Source organism: Acomys minous, assembly GCF_964271855.1.
Source record: "Acomys minous genome assembly, chromosome: 15".
NCBI classification, from domain to species: domain Eukaryota; kingdom Metazoa; phylum Chordata; class Mammalia; order Rodentia; family Muridae; genus Acomys; species Acomys minous.
Window position 1 is genome coordinate 12,402,778 of NC_140497.1, and position 19,862 is coordinate 12,422,639.

Below are 19,862 nucleotides of genomic sequence, written 5' to 3' on the forward strand. Positions count from 1 at the left end.
CCAACACACACACACACACACACACACACACACACACACACACACACACACACACATATATCATCCTGTGGCTTTCACTTACCCCGGAATCCCTGCCATGGCATCTATGTGTTCCCTCTGTGGGTGCTGAGCCCTGGACAGCTAACAGGAGGAACAGGTCCCATCTTAGCTTTCTGAGAGCCCCTCCCCCCCCCTCACCCCCTCCCTTGCCGCCACCAGGGCCTGGGCACTAGTGGGATCAGAAAACTAATTTGGTAATAACGGGAGCGGCCTTTTGATGGGTCCTGCCTGAGGAGAGCTAACACTTGTGGGGCTCTCCAACAACTCTGCATTTTATAGGTCGGAGGGACTGATGTGTGTAGAGTTTGGTTTTGAGCTACAAGGTGTGGAGGGACTTGGAGTGGTCTGAAAGTGTGCACAGCTCTGTAGCCTGATGTGACTGTTTTCATAATCTTACTACAGTATTTTGTGAACAAAACCAGGCCTTCCTTTCGGTTTGCTCGTAATTACTTAACAATGGGACACCTGGAAAAAGATTTTTTGGACAGTCTCTAATGCATGCTAACCTACTACTTCTTTGTTGTTGTGTTTTTGTTTTTTGTTTTTTTTTTGGAGGGTATTGGTTTTTGGAGACAGGGTCTCTCTGTGTTAGCCTTGGCTGTCCTGTACTCGCTTTGTAGACCAGGCTGGCCTCGAACTCACATCGATCCGCCTGCCTCTGCCTCCCAAGTGCTAGGATTAAAGGTGTGCGCCACCGCTGCCTGGCCCTAGCCTACTACTTCGTATGTAGCTCAGTCCGACCTTGGATTATTGATTCTCCTTCCTATAATTGAAATTACAGATGTGAGCTTCCATCTCTGGTTTCTGCTGTAGTAGGGCCTAGTACATGCTAAATAAGCACGCTAGCATCTGGGCTACATCTCCAGCCCTTCTTCATATTTTAAATGGAAATAAAATGAATGGCAGATGAAAACTATATGGGTCAAGGTCTCCTGCAGCCCAAGCTGGCCTCTATCATTCTTTCTTACTTTTTTATTTTTTGTTTGTTTTGTTTGTTTGTTTGTTTGTTTCAAGACAGGGTTTCTCCATGTAGCCTTGGCTGTCCTGATCTCGGTTTGTGGCCTAGACTTGATCCTCTTGCCTCCACCTTCTAATCCCTGAGCGTTAAGATTACAGGCATGTGCTAATATACTCAGCTCCATAATTTTTCTTTTTTACTAAAACCCAACTATATTAGCTTGTCTATGCTATGGCCATAAAACTGTGTTGTTGAAAGATAGTCTGGCCCAGAAAGCCTGGAGTAATTACTATCTGTTTCTTTATAGGAAGCTGAATCCAGGATAATTAAGCCTGGATTAGGATTATTTAAAGTACCACCCAAATAGCAGTGATAATATTTTTGAATAGATTCCTAATAGAAATTTTCATTTATTTTCTAATGTAAACAGTAGAAGAGAAAACCTGTTGGGGGTGGGGGGGGGGTGGCGGGGGAGACTTACCAATGTGTGATTCCTGCTAATACCTTGCTTATTTTCAGACATTGTGGCCTATGTTGAAGTATGGTCTTCCAAAGGGACAGAGAACTACTCAAAGACATTTACAAAACAACTTGAAGATATGGGGGCAAAGGTAAGAACTGATTGCTAGCCTGCTGGTGTTTTCTTGTTAGGGGAGCTATTCCTTACAGCATGAAGGCCGTGCCGTGGGTGAGTGGTAGGGGCCAGAGCGAAGAAACCAAACATGAGTTGGACAGTAGTGCTTACCAAGCAGATGGTCTTGGAGGCATTGCGGGAGGAGTTTAGTAGGAAGCAAGAGTCTGGCATTGGTTCTGTGAGGGCAGGTACTAGGAGTCAAACAAGTAAAGACACAGGAGAAGGAGCAGGGCTCTAAGGGAAGGTTGTGGCCTTAGGTGTATTGGCAACATCTCATAGGCATTTGATTATTCATGTCTGGAGCTCCAGGCAGTCACAGCTATAGATTGTGACATGGGGGTCAAGCTCTCAGAGGTCAGGAGAGGATAGTTAGTGCCTTACTCAGAGTCTCCTTAGAGTGAAGAGTGTTGGAGGAGGACCTGAGGTGTTTTGAATATTATGGCTTGACCACCAACCCAACAAGAGAGGGGGAAAAAATTATCAGGAGAAAGTCAGAAGTGAGTGTGGGGATCCAGAACAACAGAGCCTCAGGGAAAGGTGAGCTTTGCTTGAGGGTTGACAACTGCAAGGTCATTGTCTTAGCTCCCTTCCCCGTCATAGAGGCAATAGGACTCAAGATGAGTCTGAGAGGCCTGGCTTAGGAAGACATGTGGACAGTAGACAGACTGCTCTGCCTGCACACAGTGTGCTTACTTAGGAAGAAATGCAGACAGTAGACAGACTGCTCTGCCTGCACACAGTGTGCTTACTTAGGAAGAAATACAGACAGTAGACACAGACTGCTCTGCCTGCACACAGTGTGCTTACTTAGGAAGAAATGCAGACAGTAGACACAGACTGCTCTGCCTGCACACAGTGTGCTTACTTAGGAAGAAATGCAGACAGTAGACACAGACTGCTCTGCCTGCACACAGTGTGCTTACTTAGGAGGAAATGCAGACAGTAGACACAGACTGCTCTGCCTGCACACAGTGTGCTTACTTAGGAAGAAATGCAGACAGTAGACACAGACTGCTCTGCCTGCACACAGTGTGCTTACTTAGGAGGAAAGGCAGACAGTAGACACAGACTGCTCTGCCTGCACACAGTGTGCTTACTTAGGAAGAAATGCAGACAGTAGACACAGACTGCTCTGCCTGCACACAGTGTGCTTACTTAGGAGGAAAGGCAGACAGTAGACACAGACTGCTCTGCCTGCACACAGTGTGCTTACCTCCTAGGCATTCAGGAGATGCTCACTGACAGGCTGAATGAAGTGGGCAGTGGGTACCAGGATAACTCAAGGCTGGGTGAGGACTAGGGTGCATTAGGGTGGTATTACAGCAGTTCCCGCCGTGTTCAGCACCTGTCAACCCTGTGAAGTCAGTCAAAGGCTGAGAGGAGAGAAGTCTTCACAGATGCCCCGCTACCTATAATGGACTCAGAGCCTAAGACACCCATTATTAAAAAAAAAAACAACCCGAAATCCTGTACATTGAAATGGGTTAATACATAGAGCATCACAGCTTAGCGACTCTGGGAGGATGTGTGGAGCTCTAGGGACTGACTGAGAGTTTCTGGTTTTTGCATCATGAAGTATGTGTGTCTTACAGTTCCTAGCCAGCCAGCACAAAGTACCATTTCTACTAACTATTATCACTTTCCCAGCTCCTCAGAATAAGACAGTCCTAAGTAAAACCGTGATAAGCCAGGGACTTTCTGTCCAGAAGGTCGCCCTTTTTATTGAAGAGGCACAGGATGCTTTGTCACACTGACACGTGGAGTACCAGGTGGAGTTTCACTTTAGGAGAGGCAGGTTATAGGTTCTGCTTCATGCCTCTATCTAGATGTCATGCATGGCGGCTCAGGGCCAAGTTGTGGGATCTTGTCAGACCCTCCTCCGTTCTAAAGTTCGTAGTAAGTACCCAGCATGCTTCCTGTGAAAGATGTTTAGGGTTGCTGCTTATTGTCTGATAAGGTTGATGAAAGCCGTGGGGAGAGTGGCCCCAGGTGCTAGGCTGAGCTCTTCCTGATCGCTTTGGGAATGGCTGTTTACGAAAGTAACACCTGTGCAAGTCTGAAACACCTGCTGTGCGCGGCTGTGAAACTTGTAAGGAGGCCTAAGAAGCCAGCTGTCCCTTGCTTACACTTCTTTTGTGCTGGGATACAATTCTTGGCCTTACACACACTGGACAAGGACACTGTCGCTGAGCTAGGTCCCCAGTCTTTTCTCTGTTTTTGAAAGGCAATTATTAAAACAAACAAACAAACAAACAAACAAAAAACCTGAAACATGTGTGGGTCAGGAACAAGAGCACTATGGTATGTGTGTGGAAGTCAGGCAGCCTGAGGCTGTCTCCTACCATGGAGGGCCTTGGGGAACACACATAGGTGATGAAACTTGATGGTGCAAGTGCTTTCCTTTACTCCTCGCGTCCTGTCACCAGACCCCAGGTGCTTTGTCTTTAATCTGTTACTTTTTGTATTTGCTTTCATATTTCTAGTGGACAGCACTTTCCAGGGAGGATAAATTCTATAAAGATCCCCAATAGATGCCTGAACCTTCGGATAGAACAAAACCCTATCTGTGCATACACACCCATGAGCCTCAAACGGGACAGGGCAGTGTCCCAGCTACTTGGGAGAATGAGGCAGATTACAAAATACCTTCTCAAGATCCTGCATCACAATTTAAAAAAATTAAATAAGAAAGGGTTAGGGATATAGGTATAAAATTCAGCAATAGAGCATCTTCCTAATGTGCTTGGGACCATAGGTTCAAGCCTCCTCAGCGCTGAATTATAAGCAAGCACCACCATGCCTGACCTTTTACAGAGTCAGGAAAGCAAATTGAGGACACCGGTGCTTACAGAGCAATCACCCCACTGACTGAACCCATTGTGTCTGACGTGGCTGTGTGAATTTACTTGATTAAGATTTTAGGTGATTGTAAAATGTTAGCATGTGCTCTTTTTTGTTGAAGGAATGTCTTTATTACCCTTTAGACACAAAAGTCTCACTTTATTGGCTTTCCCCAACCTCATTGTGATGAGCCTTGTACTTGCCTGTGGAGTGCTAGGCTTGCAGGCTTGTGCCTTCATGCCCAGCTTCTACGTTATTTTCTGACTCGAGATTGCCATTGATAATGACTGATCTAGTTGTTATTTCTCATTGCTTGAAGTTTGTTTTATCTCCACCTTGTCATTTATTTCCACCCTTTCACCATTTGTATTGGTTCAGATATTCTTAATTCCACAATGGCATGTACACTGGCTAATTTTATGTCAACTTGACACAAGCTAAAGTCATCTGAGAGGAGGGGCCCTCAATTAGAAAATGCCTGTTGTCAGATTGGGCTGTAGCAAGCCTGTGGAGCATTTTCTTAATTAGTGACTGGTGGGGGAGGGCCACCCCTGGGCTGGTGTTCTGGTGCTGTAAGAAGGCAGGCTGAGCAAGCCAGCAAGCAGCACTCCTCCATGGCCTCTACGTCAGCTCCTGCCTCCAGGTTCCTGCCCTGCTTAGCTCCTGCCCTGGCTTCCTTGAGTGATGAGCTACAGTGTGGAAGTGTAAGCTAGTAAGCCCTTTCCTCCCCAGCTTGCTATTGGTCATGGTGTTTCATCACAACCACAGTCACCCTGACTAGGACACGTGATTGGTGTGGCACTCTTTACACTGGTGCTGTGACTTTGGAGAGTTCTTTTGATCCAGAGTGCATGTCTTTGAGTCTGAGAAAGTTTTATAATTTCTGCTTCATCTCCCCAGTTAGTATATGTTTTAACCCCATAGTTTGGCTTTAGGATCAAGATCTGAGATTTTTATGGTCCTGTCTTTCCCTGTTAACTATTTTCTGTGCTCTGTGTTGCTGGGGAGATTTTCTCCACCCAGCTATGTTTTCCCCATTCTTAAATTTGTAGTAACCCTTTAGGTCTTGACCCCTTTGAAATATCTGATCTTATCACATAAATATGTCATCATCTCAAAATATTGTTCTCAACTTTAATTAGCTATGTATTCTCTTTGTTTCTTTTCTCTGAATTACATTGTTTCTCTTTAACGTAGATGGATTTTTTTTTCTTTTTTTGGTTTTTCGAGACAGAGTTTCTCTGTGTAGCCTTGGCTGTCCTGGACTCACTTGTAGACCAGGCTCGTAAATGGAATTTTCATCTATTTATTTACTTATTGAGACAGGGTCTCCTGTACTCAGGCTGGTCTAGAGCTGGCCATGTGCCAGAAGATGGCCTTGAATGTAAGGAATGTAAGGGCCTCCTGGCTTCAGCAAAGCACTAGGATCGCAGGGACTTATGCCCATACCTGGTTTTTGTGCTGCTGAGAAGAAAACCCAGTGCTTTGTGTGTGCTAGGCAGGCACTCCACCAACTGCGCTTTGTCCACAGCCCAGTATGGCAAGCTTACAAAACAACTTTAAGGTTTTATTTATTTTTATTTTATGAGTGTTTTGCCTACTTATATGTGCTCTCATGGGTGCCGTGCCTCCTGCCAGGGCAGGAGAAGGAATCAGGTCCCTGGAACCAGAGTTATAGATGGGTGTGAGTTATCATATGGGTGCTGGAAACTGAACCCTGGTCCTTTACAAGAAGAGCAAGTGTGTGTGTGTGTGTGTGTGTGTGATTTTATGTGTGTTTATGTGTCTGCCTATGCGTGGGCACAGATGTCACAACTCGTACATGGAGGTTAAAGGATGAAGTGGTTTTGAAGTGTCCTTATGTCTCCCAATCTTTCCAACTGTAAATAGGTGGTGCCTCCTCCTGTCTATTCCTCTTCTTTTTTATCCTCAGGGAGGTTGGCCTGGTTTGTTCTCTCCTGTTACCTTTATACTTGAGGGATTCCTACTCTGTTTGGAAGCTTTATTGAGGGGAGCAAAGATGACCTGAGTAGGAGCGTTAGGGGTGGCAGTAAGGGTTACGGACCGCTGATCCTCATCCTAACTGCAGCAGGTGTATTCTGGTAGGGAGAGGTTGAGGCAGGGCCTCACTATGTAGCCTGGCTGCCCTGCATCTCTATGCAGACCAGGCTGACTGCAAACTCAGATCCTCCTGCTTCTGCCTCCTGAGTGCTGGATGCTGGGATTAAAGCTGTGCTCCACCATGCTATGCTAAAGCAGCTGTGCTTTTCCTGCATCCTTCTTCATCTACCACAGGGTGTGTGGTGCTTCCCAAGAGGCAAAGTTCTGGGTTTTGTTTTGACAAGGTGTGAACAGGGTTCTTGTTAATCACTTTACTTAGGAAACTAGAAATAGATAGCAAAGAGTATTTGGTTTTTTCCATTTTTGTCCCCAGGTTTCAAAAACTTTCAACAAGCAAGTGACCCATGTTATCTTCAAAGATGGATATCAGAGCACCTGGGACAAAGCCCAGAAGATGGGAGTAAAGCTGGTTTCTGTCCTCTGGGTTGAAAAGTAAGTAGTTGCCATGAAGACTGTGACAACACTATGCATTGTCAGCCCCTGTTGCTGTTAACAATCTGCCATCAGTAGACTTGCATCGTAGGAGCTCATTTTCTCAGAACTCTGGAAGCTGAATATGTCAGGTGTCTGCGGGTTATTCCATATGAGACATATTGACCTGTACGTGTCCGTCTTCTTCCTTTGTTCTCCTGGCATTCCCTCTGTTTTTATTTTTGTCCTTCTTTCCTCTTAAAAGGTCATCATCAGTTGTGTTGGGTTAGGGCCTTCATCTTCTTTAAATATCCTGTCTCTAAATGCAGTCACTTTGAGGTTTTGGTAGTTAGGGATACAAGTTTGTGGATTTCGAGGACACAATCCAGTCATAAAAGGGAAATTGAGGTGGAAGTTGATGCTGGTAGGTCAGGGTACACAGTGTGGGGGACTCCTGTGGGGGTAAAGTAGAATTGTGTGAGGAGCTGTATGATGTCTCTGCCAGACTAGAGTGGCAGTGATGTAGTAGTAACAACTGACTAGTTCAGGATTTAAAATAGACATGTGTGCATGGGCTTGCTGCGGAAGGCTGTTGTTCATTGCCTGCCCTAGGCTGGAAACTGACCTCTTAACGTAATGGAAGCAGCCTTGGCAGTTGTAAGTCCAGGCCTCTTCCATGTCTGTTCCATGTCTGCTATAAATAGGGCTTCCAGTACTTCCTGCTTGAGTTGATGATTTGTTCAAATAGCTCACAGGATTCTTTTTCTTTCTTTCTTTCTTTCTTTCTTTCTTTCTTTCTTTCTTTCTTTCTTTCTTTTCTTTAAGGATTTATTTAGTTTATGTTTGAGTGCTCTATCTGCATTTATACCTGCAGGCCAGAAGATGGCGTCAGATCCTACTATAGATGGTTGTGAGCCACCATGTGGTTGCTGGGATTGAATCCAGGCCCTCTAGAAGAGCAGACAGTGCTCTTGACTACGGAGCTATCTTTCCAGTCCCCGTAGCTCACAGTATTCAAGGAAGAGCTCTCCTCACCTTCCTCACCCAGCTTCAGTTTCCCGCACCCACATGGTAGCTCAAAACTCTCCGGAATGCCAGTTTCAGGGGAGTCCAATGGCCTTTTCTTACCCGTACCCATACACTTAAAATACATCCATGTAATAATTATATAATTTGAAAAAGTTATTTGTAAAAAGTAGGACAGATCTCTATGTACAAACAGGTTAAGATTACTTTAGTACATATTTAAAGGTCTATATGTATTGTTAAAACGTAAAATCTAGTTTTATGTGGCTATAAACAGGAATGCATAAAGGTATTTCTGTGTTTGAATAGGTTTAGTAAGTGGCATAAGAGATAAAGAGAATTGTAGCTCTTTGTGATAGCTCAGCCTATAAAGACACTGGGCACCAAGCCTGATGATCTGAGTTTCATTCCCAGAACCCACATGATGGTACAAGAGCACAGACCACTGCAAATTGTCCTCTGACTTGCATCTATGCACATTGGAATAAGTATACTCACACAGCTTTCCCTCTCCTGCTCACATACACAAATAAATAAATAATAATAAAATTGAAAAAAGGGTAAAGGTAATTGAGGGTCTGAATATAAACCCATAATATTAGCCAATTTTCCACAATGGCTCCAAAAACGTCAGTCTTTTAAAAGGGATTAAGGCACATTTGAGGGCATCTGCCTTTCACAGTCAGCTGACTCCAGGTGAAAGGTAAAGATGGATGACCCTGCAGTTGCTGGGGTTATTTTAACCCAGGGAACTCCCCTTTGTCCACTTTAGCCATCTGGCACCAGCTGCTTTTTGTTTTGTTTTTAGTAGTCTTGTTTTTGTTTTTTTCCAGACAGGGATCTTTGTGTAGCCCTGGCTGTCCTGGAACTCTCACTGTAGACCAGGCTGGCCTTGAATTCACAGAAATCCACTTGCCGCTGCCTGCAAAGAGCTGGGATTAAAGGCATGCCGCTGTTAGACTTTGATCGCCAGAGTCTATTCGTGGAAACCCGATTGAGAGCCAGAGTCCAGAGTCGATGCAAAAGCAAAGGAATTTATTAAGTTGACGCATCAGGGTCTACCATACTCCAGGGAGATGGAAAGACCCCGTTCTGTAATGGTGGAGGTTTAAATACACTTATAGACGCAGAACTTAGTACAAACATGATTGGTTAGTTGACCTTTAAAATGATTGGTTACTAGTTATTTTATCCCTGAGGGGGCAAGAGCTCAGCTTGGGACATGACGTGCTGTCAGGTGCTCAGGACAGGTATGAGGATATGGTTTTTCTTCACACTTTTCTTCACACTGTTCTGAATACAACAGCCCTGAGGCCATCTTGGAAAGTACCGAGTGGCCAGCATTGAAAAAAAAACGCTTTTCTATCTCTTCACCGCCTGGCTTAGCTGCTTTTTACCTCTACTGGGTGAAGCAGAAAAACTTATTTGGACATTGAGTAAATCTGTTTTCTGCTTTTAATTTATCTCTTTTAATTGTTTTATCAGCTGGCTCTGCGAGGTAGAGGAGGGGGGGGTGGAGGCAAGAGGGTCAGAGCTCTAGGTTGTCTTATGCTCCACGGGAAGAGTTTGAGGCAGCCTGGGCTAAGGAGACTCTTAGACAAAAGTGCTTTGTAGTAGGTGGGCAGCAAGTAGTATATACCTGATCTGATGTGACACTTTTATTCCATTCCCCTTTTCCAGTCAGAATCACTGTGACATTACCTCTGTACACATTACTGTTTTGTGCATATATGCCTTTCTGCACATTTAAATGCCAGAAATGGAGTTTTTAGCTCAAAGTGGTTAGCGCATTGTATTTTGTGGTAGATGCTGCCAAGTTTTCCTGCAAAGAATGCCTTAATTTCTACTCTTTCGAGTAATATAAAAAGGTGGGTCTTAATTTATAACTTAAAAGTACTGTTTCTATACTCATGTTTCCTAATTTTAAATGAGCTGAGATGACCGTTGTGCTAATCATCGGTCTGGCTTTTCCTCTAACTGCCCAGGGTCCCTCATTGGTTTTTCATTGGCAGTGATCATGTGTGTGTGGCCTTGAGATTGCCATTGTGTGGGCTCTGTTGGACACAAGGCTTCAGACTGCAATAGTCTCCAATGAAAATGCCTTTTCCTTTAGACAACAGAAAATTTTATATCCGAGAAAACAAACAATGAGGACAGAGTAATTAAAAACCAACCTGGCTCTCATCTCTTGGGTTTTCTGAAGAAAGCTGATAACAAGTTAACATTTTGAAACATTCACCAACCCAAAAAACATTGGAATGCGCCCATTAGCAGTTGTCAACCTGTTTGAGGAAGCTCTAAGGCTGCTGCAGAGCCAGGACCTAGGTCTGTGGAGGAGTAATCTTTAGGGGAGTCAGCGTGGGTGAGGGTGCAAGGAAGGGAGGCCGTGAGAAGCCTGCAGCGTCACTCATCTCTCCAGAGCAGTGCCCTACAGAAGTGCTGACCAGCAAGTGCACTGCTGTGGGACTTCTTGTCTGGCTTCTCTCACAAAGCAAGTGCATCCTCTGGTTTCCGCTGATCGTCCTCTTAGAAGAGAGGGCTGGGCTCTGGTATTGGGTTCACAGAAGGTAGGAAAGCAATTTGATGTCTAATGTGGCATGAGGAAAGATGGCGCTGGCAAACTTCCAGTGACTTAGCAATGGACACTATGCTGTTTCCCCATCACCCTTCCTTTGCTTAATCACATAATTGTAATAATTGCATATCCTTTTTTAGCACCTCATTCAGTTAGTCTGCTCCAACAGGATTCTTTTTTTTTTTTAACTTTTATTGCTTGTCTATGATTTACACGTCATCTACTGCAATCCCACTCAGCTCCCCGTCCCCTCACGCCTGCCGTCTGCTCTTGCAACCTTCCCCCAGTAAAGTAAAACAAACAAAAATCTTGTCACGGAAGCTGTAACATATCACGCAGTGTAGCTTTTTATCCACATATGTTTACAATTCATGGGTCTGGTTTGAGGCCTACACCATCAATACCAGATCTGGGACTGCTCTCGGATATCCCTTTGTTGCCGTGTGTCATGGAGAGTCTTAAGCTTTGGATCTGCAGTGGCCCCTTCATGTGTTCCAGCAGATCATACGTGGGGTAGATGTTGGGGTGAGGCCGACTCAGAGCCCTGGATCGGGGCCTGGAAGTAGCTGAGTTAGTCAGCCTGCCAGCTCTCCTGCTCCAGTTCAACTCGCCAGTTTGTTGCTGGCCATCAAGGCCTGGATGGCCTCCCACTCCTGTGGGGACTGGATCTTGTGGGCCAGCAAGTGGGTGGAGGCCCCTCAAAGTCTTCGTCAAGCTGCTTGCAGAAACCATTGACCCTGACCCAGATCAGCTCCTTGTTCAGGGGATCTGTGTCTCTGTTGATTCGCTCCTCCAGAGTCTCAGGCTCCAGTCCTCCACAGGCCCCCATTAAAGGTTATTCTTGGCTTTGTTAAACACAAGATGCAAATCCATTTCATCTGAGGGTACAGATTTTGAGCATCCTGGGCACTTAAATTCTCCAAACAAGTGTGGGGAGAGGTGGGCTGGGAGCAAGAGGATCATCAGGAGCCACCAGCCAGGCCCCCTGCCTGCCGGCTGGTCCTAATTCCTAACACCTCCCTCCAACAGGATTCTAAGAGTATATATTGTCCTTGTCTTGCAACCTTTCAGGCTCTGGAGCCAGCCTGGTGAAAGATGGAGCCTGGTGTGCTGCCGCTCAGCTTTGTTCTGACCCTCACTGGGTACAACCTGAGTTCAGTGCCCAAAGCTCAGGTACCAGTTCAGATGCACTTGTGTTTTCTTTGCTTAGAGACCCTCAAACACTCCTTCCTGTGTTCTTCCTTGTGTCCCATGCGAATACCTTCTGGGACCATATATGTGCTAGCCAGCTGAGTTTTCAGATGTGCCTGCCCTTCCCTGTTCAACCCCCTCAGTACCTAATGCGCAGTGTCTGCATTGGAGAATAAGACATTGCTGCCTAGGTGACTCATTGACTGGTTAAGGGGGGTAAAGGCAACAATTTGGTGGGAGCGAAAGAGTAGCAGGGCTGGCCCAGCCGAGGAAGTGGGAAGTGACAGTGGTCTCTTGGGGAGAAACTTTCCTAGTGGGAAGGAAGCAGCTGGGCTTTGAAGTGGTTGTAGCTGGTTGCCTGTCAGGGCTTCCTTAAAAGCATTCTTCTCCTTGGCCACTAGATGGGGTACTAATGTTACCATTTTGCACTTCTAAAGCACAGTAGAAGTCCAGTAGGAGCATTTTCTGTTAACATTTTGATGGAGTGCCAGGTAAATGTGAGGCTTTTTGTTGTTAGTAAAGTTTGTTTTATTGTTTTTAATTATGTGTCTGTGTGGGTATATGCACATGAATTATCGTGGGAGGCCAGAGGCATCAGATCTCCTTGGAGTTGGAGTTAGAGCTGGTTGTGACCTGTCTGACATACATTCTGGGAATTGAACTCCAGTCCTCTAGAAAAAACATTACATGCCCTTAACTGCTGATTCATCCCTCTAGCCCTTGTTTATGCTTTTGAGACAATGTCTCACTTTGTGATCCATCTCTCTAGCTCTTGTTTTTGTTTTTGAGACAATGTCTCACTTTGTAGCCCCGCAGGCTAGGAACTCAGTATATAGATCATGCTGACCTGGAACTCAGAGATCCTCTTGCCTCTGCCTCCCACGTGCTGAGATTAAAAGTGTGTATAACTATGCCTAGCTCAGTGTGAGCTTTATCCCTTTACACTGTGTGAACATGCATTGCCTAAATTTATGTTATTAGCATCATGTTTCACTTCATGTGGGAACTACCTGAATTCCCAACCCGAGCTTTTGCATCCTGTCACTCTGGTGAGTTATTGAGAGGCTCATTCTAACATGGACAGACTATGTCTTCTATAACCACCCTGGTCAGGCACACATGTGGCTGGTACGAATCAGGGCTTTTGCTGTACCATGAGCTATAAATGATGCTTAGTGGTTTTATGAACATGGGCAGATGGTCTGTGAGCTAACGCCCTTTTGTAAACCAGAGGGAAGGTGGTAATGCTGACACAGCAGAGCTGATGCAGCCATCCCTCGTTAGCTGACCCTGTGCTCAGGGTGCCTGGGATATTGTGTGTGTGGTTATCGGATCTGCAGGTTCAGTTGCTCTCCTGTTCACGTGAGCCCCAGTCGTCTCCCTCCTGTGGCTCCTCAGTATAACAAGCTGGGAAGAACTACTCGGTTCAACTCCTAACTGGGCTAGAAAAGAGGCACAAGAGACGTTCCCTCCCACTTCTCTTTCACCGTTCTTACATGGTTTTCTTGTTTGTTTGTTTGTTTCTCCCTTTCCTCTCCCACCTTCTCTCATTTCACCGTGTAAGTGTAGCTCAGGCTGGCCTTCAGCTTGCAGCTGCCTCCCCAGTGCTGAGGTCATTGCATGAGTCAGTACACCCAGCTCTTCTGGTAAGACCGTTCTGACGCCATGGACTTCTGTAGGCTTAAATGATGGGTTTGTTCCTTAAAAGTATTGCTTAAACCAAGTGTGGTGGCTCATGTCTGTAACACTAGCATCTAGGAGGCTAAGACAGGAGGATCACTGATAGCTCAAGGGCAGATTAGGCTTTGTAACTGGTCTAAACAGCCTGGGATACATTGGGATACCATATCTCGAATGTACCCATTTGGGTTTACAGATCAATGTGTTATGTCATAATCACCAAACTCAAAATATAGGGTTTTATTATCCATCCACCCCCAGAGTACCACCTGCTCCTTTGTAGTCAGCTTCCTTTCTCCCCACTTCTCACCCCAGAGCAGCCTCTGATCTGGAGGCTGTAGCCAGAAGTTAGTTTCCCTGCTGTGGGATTTCAGGCAGATGGACTACCTTGTACTGCTTGGCTTCCTTCATTCAATGTGATCTTTTAGAAATTTCTCCATGTTTTATGCAGCAGTAGTTTCATTTGTTTAGCCAAGTAGTATCTATTGCATGTACATACCATGGAGCATTTGCCAGTGGTAGAAATTTGAACAGTTTTCCATTTTTGGTTACTATGAATGAAGTTGTTATGGAGATTTGTGTTTGTGCCTTTCTGTGTTTTCATTTCTTGTGGTTTATTACCCAAACAAGGTGGCCGCATGGTTTTCTGTTTCTACAGCAGTGTGAGTGCTTTTGTTCCATGTCTTCAGCCACACTTGGGATTTGTCCATCGTTTGAATTTAGCTATTAAGAGTGGATATGTAGCAGTCTCTTGTAAGTTCTAATTTGCATTCCATACGATTTTCTCAGGTAAAAGTATACAGTTCACCGCTTTTAAACATAGTCAAAGAGTTATGCAGCCATCTCCACAGTTTTAAAGTATTTTACATTTTGAATCGAAGCCTGTACCCTTTAGCTATCACTCCCCATGCCTAAAGCCTCAGCAACTGCTAATGCCTTTATAGTTTCAATTTCTGGGTGTTTTATAGAAATGTGCCACATAGTATGGCAATGCCTGAGGTTGCAAACACCGTCATGTTGTAGCTTTCATTTGCTTCCTTTTTCTGTCATATCTCTCTCTCTCTCTCTCTCTCTCTCTCTCTCTCTCTCTCTCTCACACACACACACACACACACACACTCTCTCTCTCTCTCACACACACACACACACACACTGTGTATGTAAGGAAAAGAATAAAATGTTGCAGGACTTGGACTTGGGGTGTAGCTTAGTTTTGTTACCTTTGCTAGATAGAAATGCCCTGACCAAAGCAACACAGGGAGAAAAGGGTTGCTGGGCTCTCCGTTCCAAGTTATAGTCCATCACGGCAGTCAGGTCGCAGCAGCAGGGGCATGAGAGGTTCTGTTACGGCCACAGTGAAGAGCAGAGAGCTGTGATGCCCATGTGGTGGTGCTCAGCCTGCCTTCCCCATTTTATGAGTCCATGATCCCTTGCTCAGGGAATGGTCTCATCCATAACCAAGGTGGGCCTTCCCTTATCCTCTAATGTGCTCAAGATAAGTTGTCAAGAACATTCCTGGAGGCTAGCCTTAATCTACATAGTCCCTTATTGATGTGCATAGAGGCCTGCCCCTCCTTGATCACCTGTGGACATTATCTAGTGTTTAAGATTTGTGTATTTTTATTTACATGTATGAGTACCTGCATATATGTATGTGTACCACAGGCATGGCTTGACCACATGCATTTAGTGACCACAAAGGGCAGAAGAGGGCATCAGATCCCCTGAACCATAGTTGACAGATGGTTCTGAGTAACCATGTGAAAAATCCAGTTCCTCTCCAAGAGCAGCAATGCTTTTCACTGCTGAGCCATCTCTCCAGCCACAAGAAATTTGGTTTTAACTAGTCCCCCCGGGTGCCCTGATCCCAAAAATACATATAGATCCTTTGCATACAAATGTTCTTCCTTTTAGACCAGTATACGTGATAAAATTTTGTTAAGCCATTGGTTTGTGCTCACAGTCCTGTTAGGAAGCAGATAGTTGGATCTCGAGCCTACCATGAATACAGTTCCTGTCATGGAGAACTCTCCCTTCCCTGAGTGCTGCCTGCCATCCCTATGTCCAAAACTTTTGGGTTCCAGTTGTCTCACATGGACCCAAGGCCTCTACCCTGTGTTAGGGGAGTGGCTGTGTCTAGGCACCCATGTCCAGACCTGTTCCTCTGCTCTTCTGTCTCTGCCCTGCCCTCATACCTCAGACTGGGGAGAACCTGGTGTCCTTGACTTCTGCACCTCTGCTAGGCCTGGGTTTCCTCCCCCACCCCTACCCCCAGTTTTCCAGGCAGCTCTTATCTACTTCTTGTTTCTGTTCATGTCTCTTGTTTTCTTTCACTGTTATTTTACTGTGAGTTTGGGAACAAGAGAAAATCATGCCCTTCCTCTGTTGTTAAGGCTTTGAAGTTTTTCAAACCTACTTTATTTGGGATTCTTTAATGCTTATACCTCCCTTCCAACCCACCTACCCTAGATAGGAGAGAAAGGAAGTTAATGGGAACGGGAGAAGTAGACCATTTTAGACTCAGTCCCTTAGAGCAGTTCCACTCTTCATCGTCAGGATCCCAGCAGTTAAACTGTACACCAGCAATTTAGCAAAGGTGACTGCATCTGCAGCAGCTAGAATCCGGAGCAGCAGCCAGAACCAGGCACCTCAAAGTGCTCCCTGGAGCGTTTCTCTCTAGGAGCATGTTGAAGCAGAGCAGTGAACAGCCAGATGATAGAAGTGAAGCCAAAACCAAAAAGCCAAGCCTCTGGTTTGGGGCTCATATCCTCTCAGAGTCTGTACTAGGGTGATTATCAGTTGTCACAGACCTGCTCTCCCTGCCCCGCCAAGAAGCAGCTCCTCTTCTAGTGGACAAACACCAATAGTGTCCTCTCACAAGTCTGTTTCTAGGGGACAAACACCCCACATCCCCCACACAATTCTGTTTCAGATCCCACACTTGGGATCAAAACAAAAGCATGTTTATATCCACTACATATCCCCTTTCTATTAAAAAAAATAATAAACTGTATACAATAAGAATAATTATGAGAATTATCAGGTAAAAGTCACATATACAAGGTCCAGTCTGTTTGTGTTTGACAATCTTGGAGAAAGTATTCCACTATCTATCCTATCCTACTGAGTCCTAGCCTATGTCCAAAGTTTTCCTAAATCACTTTCTTAATGTAACTTACATTTATCAACCTAAAACCATGTTTTAGACCCTAACAATTAAAGTTTAATTGTAGTAATTCTATGACTATCTAGTCTTCAACCCCATCAGAGACTTAAGGAAATACTACCTAATATGTAGGAAGTGCAGGCAAGCAGCTTCCAAAAGTATAAAAATTACAGAGACAGTTGACTGCCAGGACAGACAGTCACCAAAGGGTTTTCTGTATCACTGGGGCATCTTCAGCCGACCAGCCCAGAATATCTGATAGAGTTTTATGTGAAGCAGGAATTTTGAAGGACTGGCCCACCTAGTCTCTGCAAAGTTGGACAGTCAGTTTCCCAGTGTCATGCTTGTTCACAGTTTGGACAGATAATGAAGCAGTGATAGTGTGGTAGGTATGAAGATACTAGTTACTAAGATTAGGAATGGAAGGGAAATAGGCTGGGGATTAAGGATAGGCATGAGACTTAGATCAAATGAGGGAAAATAATGGGTGAAAAATAGATGGAAAGGAGAATCCTGGATGTTGCAGGATATTTGATCCCATTGTGAACCCCAAGATTGTAAGCTATAAACACCTGTCTTTTGTTTGGTGTAGTTCAGCCCTAACACACACCTTTACTCCAAGAATTTTTTCTTTACTGTAAACAGGTGATTAGGGTGTGGCCCAGTCAGCCCTAGCACACACCTTTAATCCAAGAGCTTTCTGTACACAGAATTAAATAAAGTCAACCCTAGGTCAAGAAATGGAGCAAGAAACCAGGTGACAGGGATTGAAGAGTAGAAGGGACTTTGAGTTGAAGGATATTTAAGACAGTGTGGATAAGAAGAGGGTTTTTGGCCATTTTGAGATTTGAGCTAGCAAGCTCTTTGGCTTTTCCTCCTCAGCTGTCAGCTGAGCTAGCAAGCTTTTGGCTTTGGGCCTTTTAGATTTTCCTCTGGAATGTAAGCTAAGTAGGAAGGTCAGCTGGGTGCTTTCTCTGCCTTTCCGAGCTAGCAGGTTTTTACCCCAGCATCTGGCCTCCAAGTCTTTATTAGTAATATAGAACATTTGGGATTTTCATTTTTAAAAATAATACCTGGATACTGTTAGGATCCATAGCATAGAGATTATTACAGCTACAGAAAGTTAACCTTAGTAAAAAGAGGAGGAGATGGAGAAGAGATGAGGTCGGAGTGAAAGGAGAGACTCGGCTGTGTGTAGAATGATTGTAAGCGAGCAATACCAACATCAAAGCACGGCTGTTAAGACATATGTATGCAGACTGGAGCGATGGCTGTCCTTATAGGGCACCTGCTTCCGTTTCCAGCACCCACAAGGCAGCTCACACTGTCTCACGCCCTCTTCTGGTCTCTACCAAAGCAAATGGTGCGTAGAAAAACATGCAGACAAAAGTCTTGTAGCCATAAAATAAATGTAACTGTAAAAAATAAGATATTTGTGCAAGAATGAAAATTGAAAAACGAAGACAAATTGAAGATAGTGTTAAAATTATCATTATATCCATTGATATTTCTTCCTTGGTGTGGTAGATGTGGAGTTCTCTCCGCTCCCTGTGATGGCTGAGGTGGCAGACTGCTGATGAGAGACATGACATGCAGTTTGTTGTTCTAGGTCAAGCTTCAAATCAGATTTGTGGGTGTGCTGTGTCTCAGAAGCCCAAAAAGATTACCTTTGGGCTTGGGTTTCTGCTCTCTCGCCAGTAGGTGTCACACCTTCCTTGTGTCTTCCCAGCCCTCTGGATGGAATGTTTCTGTTGGGAAATTTCACTGTCATTGTTCCACATGTGCTGGATGGTGACACTGCCCCCCTGGGTTAGTGCAAAATACGAGAGTGACCACACCTGTGCTGTTGATGCTGGGTTGGCTGGACATACTCCTCTTACCTGGGCTCTGGCTGCCTCTGTTCCTGTCTGTGTCCATGGTGGTCTCATTTTAGAGTAGGCCAGTGATTTCTTGATTCTGAATTGGAGAGATTTTTCATGTTCTTGGTCACCTGCGGGCTTTGGAGGATACTTCCTTCTTTGGGTATTGCTTCTAGGGCGCCCATGGATAATTTCACCTTCGGGCTTGCGCTATGGGTGAAACATCAGCCACTGTCTCCACAGCTTGTTGGTCCTGACTCCATCAGCCTGGGTATGTGTTTTCCCCTTGTTGGGTCTCAGAAGCCTGCTATTCTCTGTCTAGCTGGATGGTTCCTGCATCAGCAGTGTAGGTAGTGAAGGTGGACAGGGAGCGCTGATTTTGTTTTGGCAGTGCTTGGCATTGAACCCACTGTGTCACACTTGCTTTATGAACACCCTAACACTCTCTCAATCACTTGAGGTATCCTTGAAATGCCCCCTCTGCCAAGCGCTTGGATTATAGGCATGCAGTAGTGTGCCTCACTCTCTTCTGCTTCTGCACTGGATGGAGAAGACCATGTAAAAAAGACCTTGGAAAATCCAATTTATACTGACTTGTATTTGGCAGTGTGTGTGTGTGTGTGTGTGTGTGTGTGTGTAGTGTGTAAAACATTAACTTTGTTTCCTGACATGTAACACAGTTCTCATGTGGTGTGTATATAGTGAAGACAGCTACTCACTGGACAACTTTGACTTGGTTCTACAGATGCAGGATGGCTGGAGCACGTGTCGATGAATCTTTGTTCCCTGCAGTGAATACTAATGAAAATTTAGTTAGAAGAAAAGTAAGTATGTAGTTTCCGTGCAGACCGGGTGATTGTGAATGTGTGTACCCCTGCCTTTTCTTCCTCGCTTAATAGCGTAGTTTTGATCACATCCATTTCATTTTATGTTGCACACTGTAAGTGAGCCTTTCCTGTATAGACTGACAGTTGGTCAGTTCTTAGGGAGCATGATACATGTGAGATGTGCAGTTACTTCTTGAGCTCACAAACATGAAAGCAGAATTGTCAGCTCATTGTGCAGATAGTCTTAGACTTGGTGCTTCTGTCAGTAGTGTTCAAGAGCACCTCTTTCTTGCCCGATGCTGTTGTATTATCTTTAAACTGTTCTAGGCTGATGCACAAATAGTGAGTACCTGTATTATATATTGACCCGTGTCTAAAGCCTTCCTTTTTCTTCCTTTTTCCAAATGCATTTGCAAGTTAAACATGACTTGAAAAACATTATTTTACATGCTCGAAGGGCAATTTCTGATTTCTCCCTCTCACTCTGCCCTAGCCTGACTGACTATGGCTTGC

General features: G+C 44.9%; 1 protein-coding gene and 1 long non-coding RNA gene across 6 annotated transcripts in view; one reads left to right on the plus strand and one right to left on the minus strand.

The window, feature by feature from the left end:
• The window catches only part of LOC311584728, a 39,219-nt gene extending 37,317 nt beyond the window's left edge, over positions 1–1,902 (minus strand). Inside the window, exon 1 of the long non-coding RNA XR_014774981.1 lies at positions 1,764–1,902. This is a non-coding gene — a long non-coding RNA (uncharacterized lncRNA). The remainder of the gene's footprint in view (positions 1–1,763) is intronic.
• MCPH1 (microcephalin 1) overlaps positions 1–19,862 on the plus strand; it is a 208,454-nt gene that overhangs the window by 1,015 nt on the left and 187,577 nt on the right. For 4 of the 5 annotated variants that reach the window (XM_084759286.1, XM_084759288.1, XM_084759287.1 and 1 more), the window contains exons 2-4: positions 1,538–1,629; positions 6,928–7,046; positions 19,268–19,346. In XM_084759286.1, the coding sequence (XP_084615412.1) occupies positions 1,538–1,629; positions 6,928–7,046; positions 19,268–19,346 (290 nt within the window). Of the gene's footprint in view, positions 1–1,537; positions 1,630–2,038; positions 2,190–6,927; positions 7,047–19,267; positions 19,347–19,862 lie in introns of those variants that run through there. The other variant, XM_084759289.1, reaches the window with a different exon arrangement.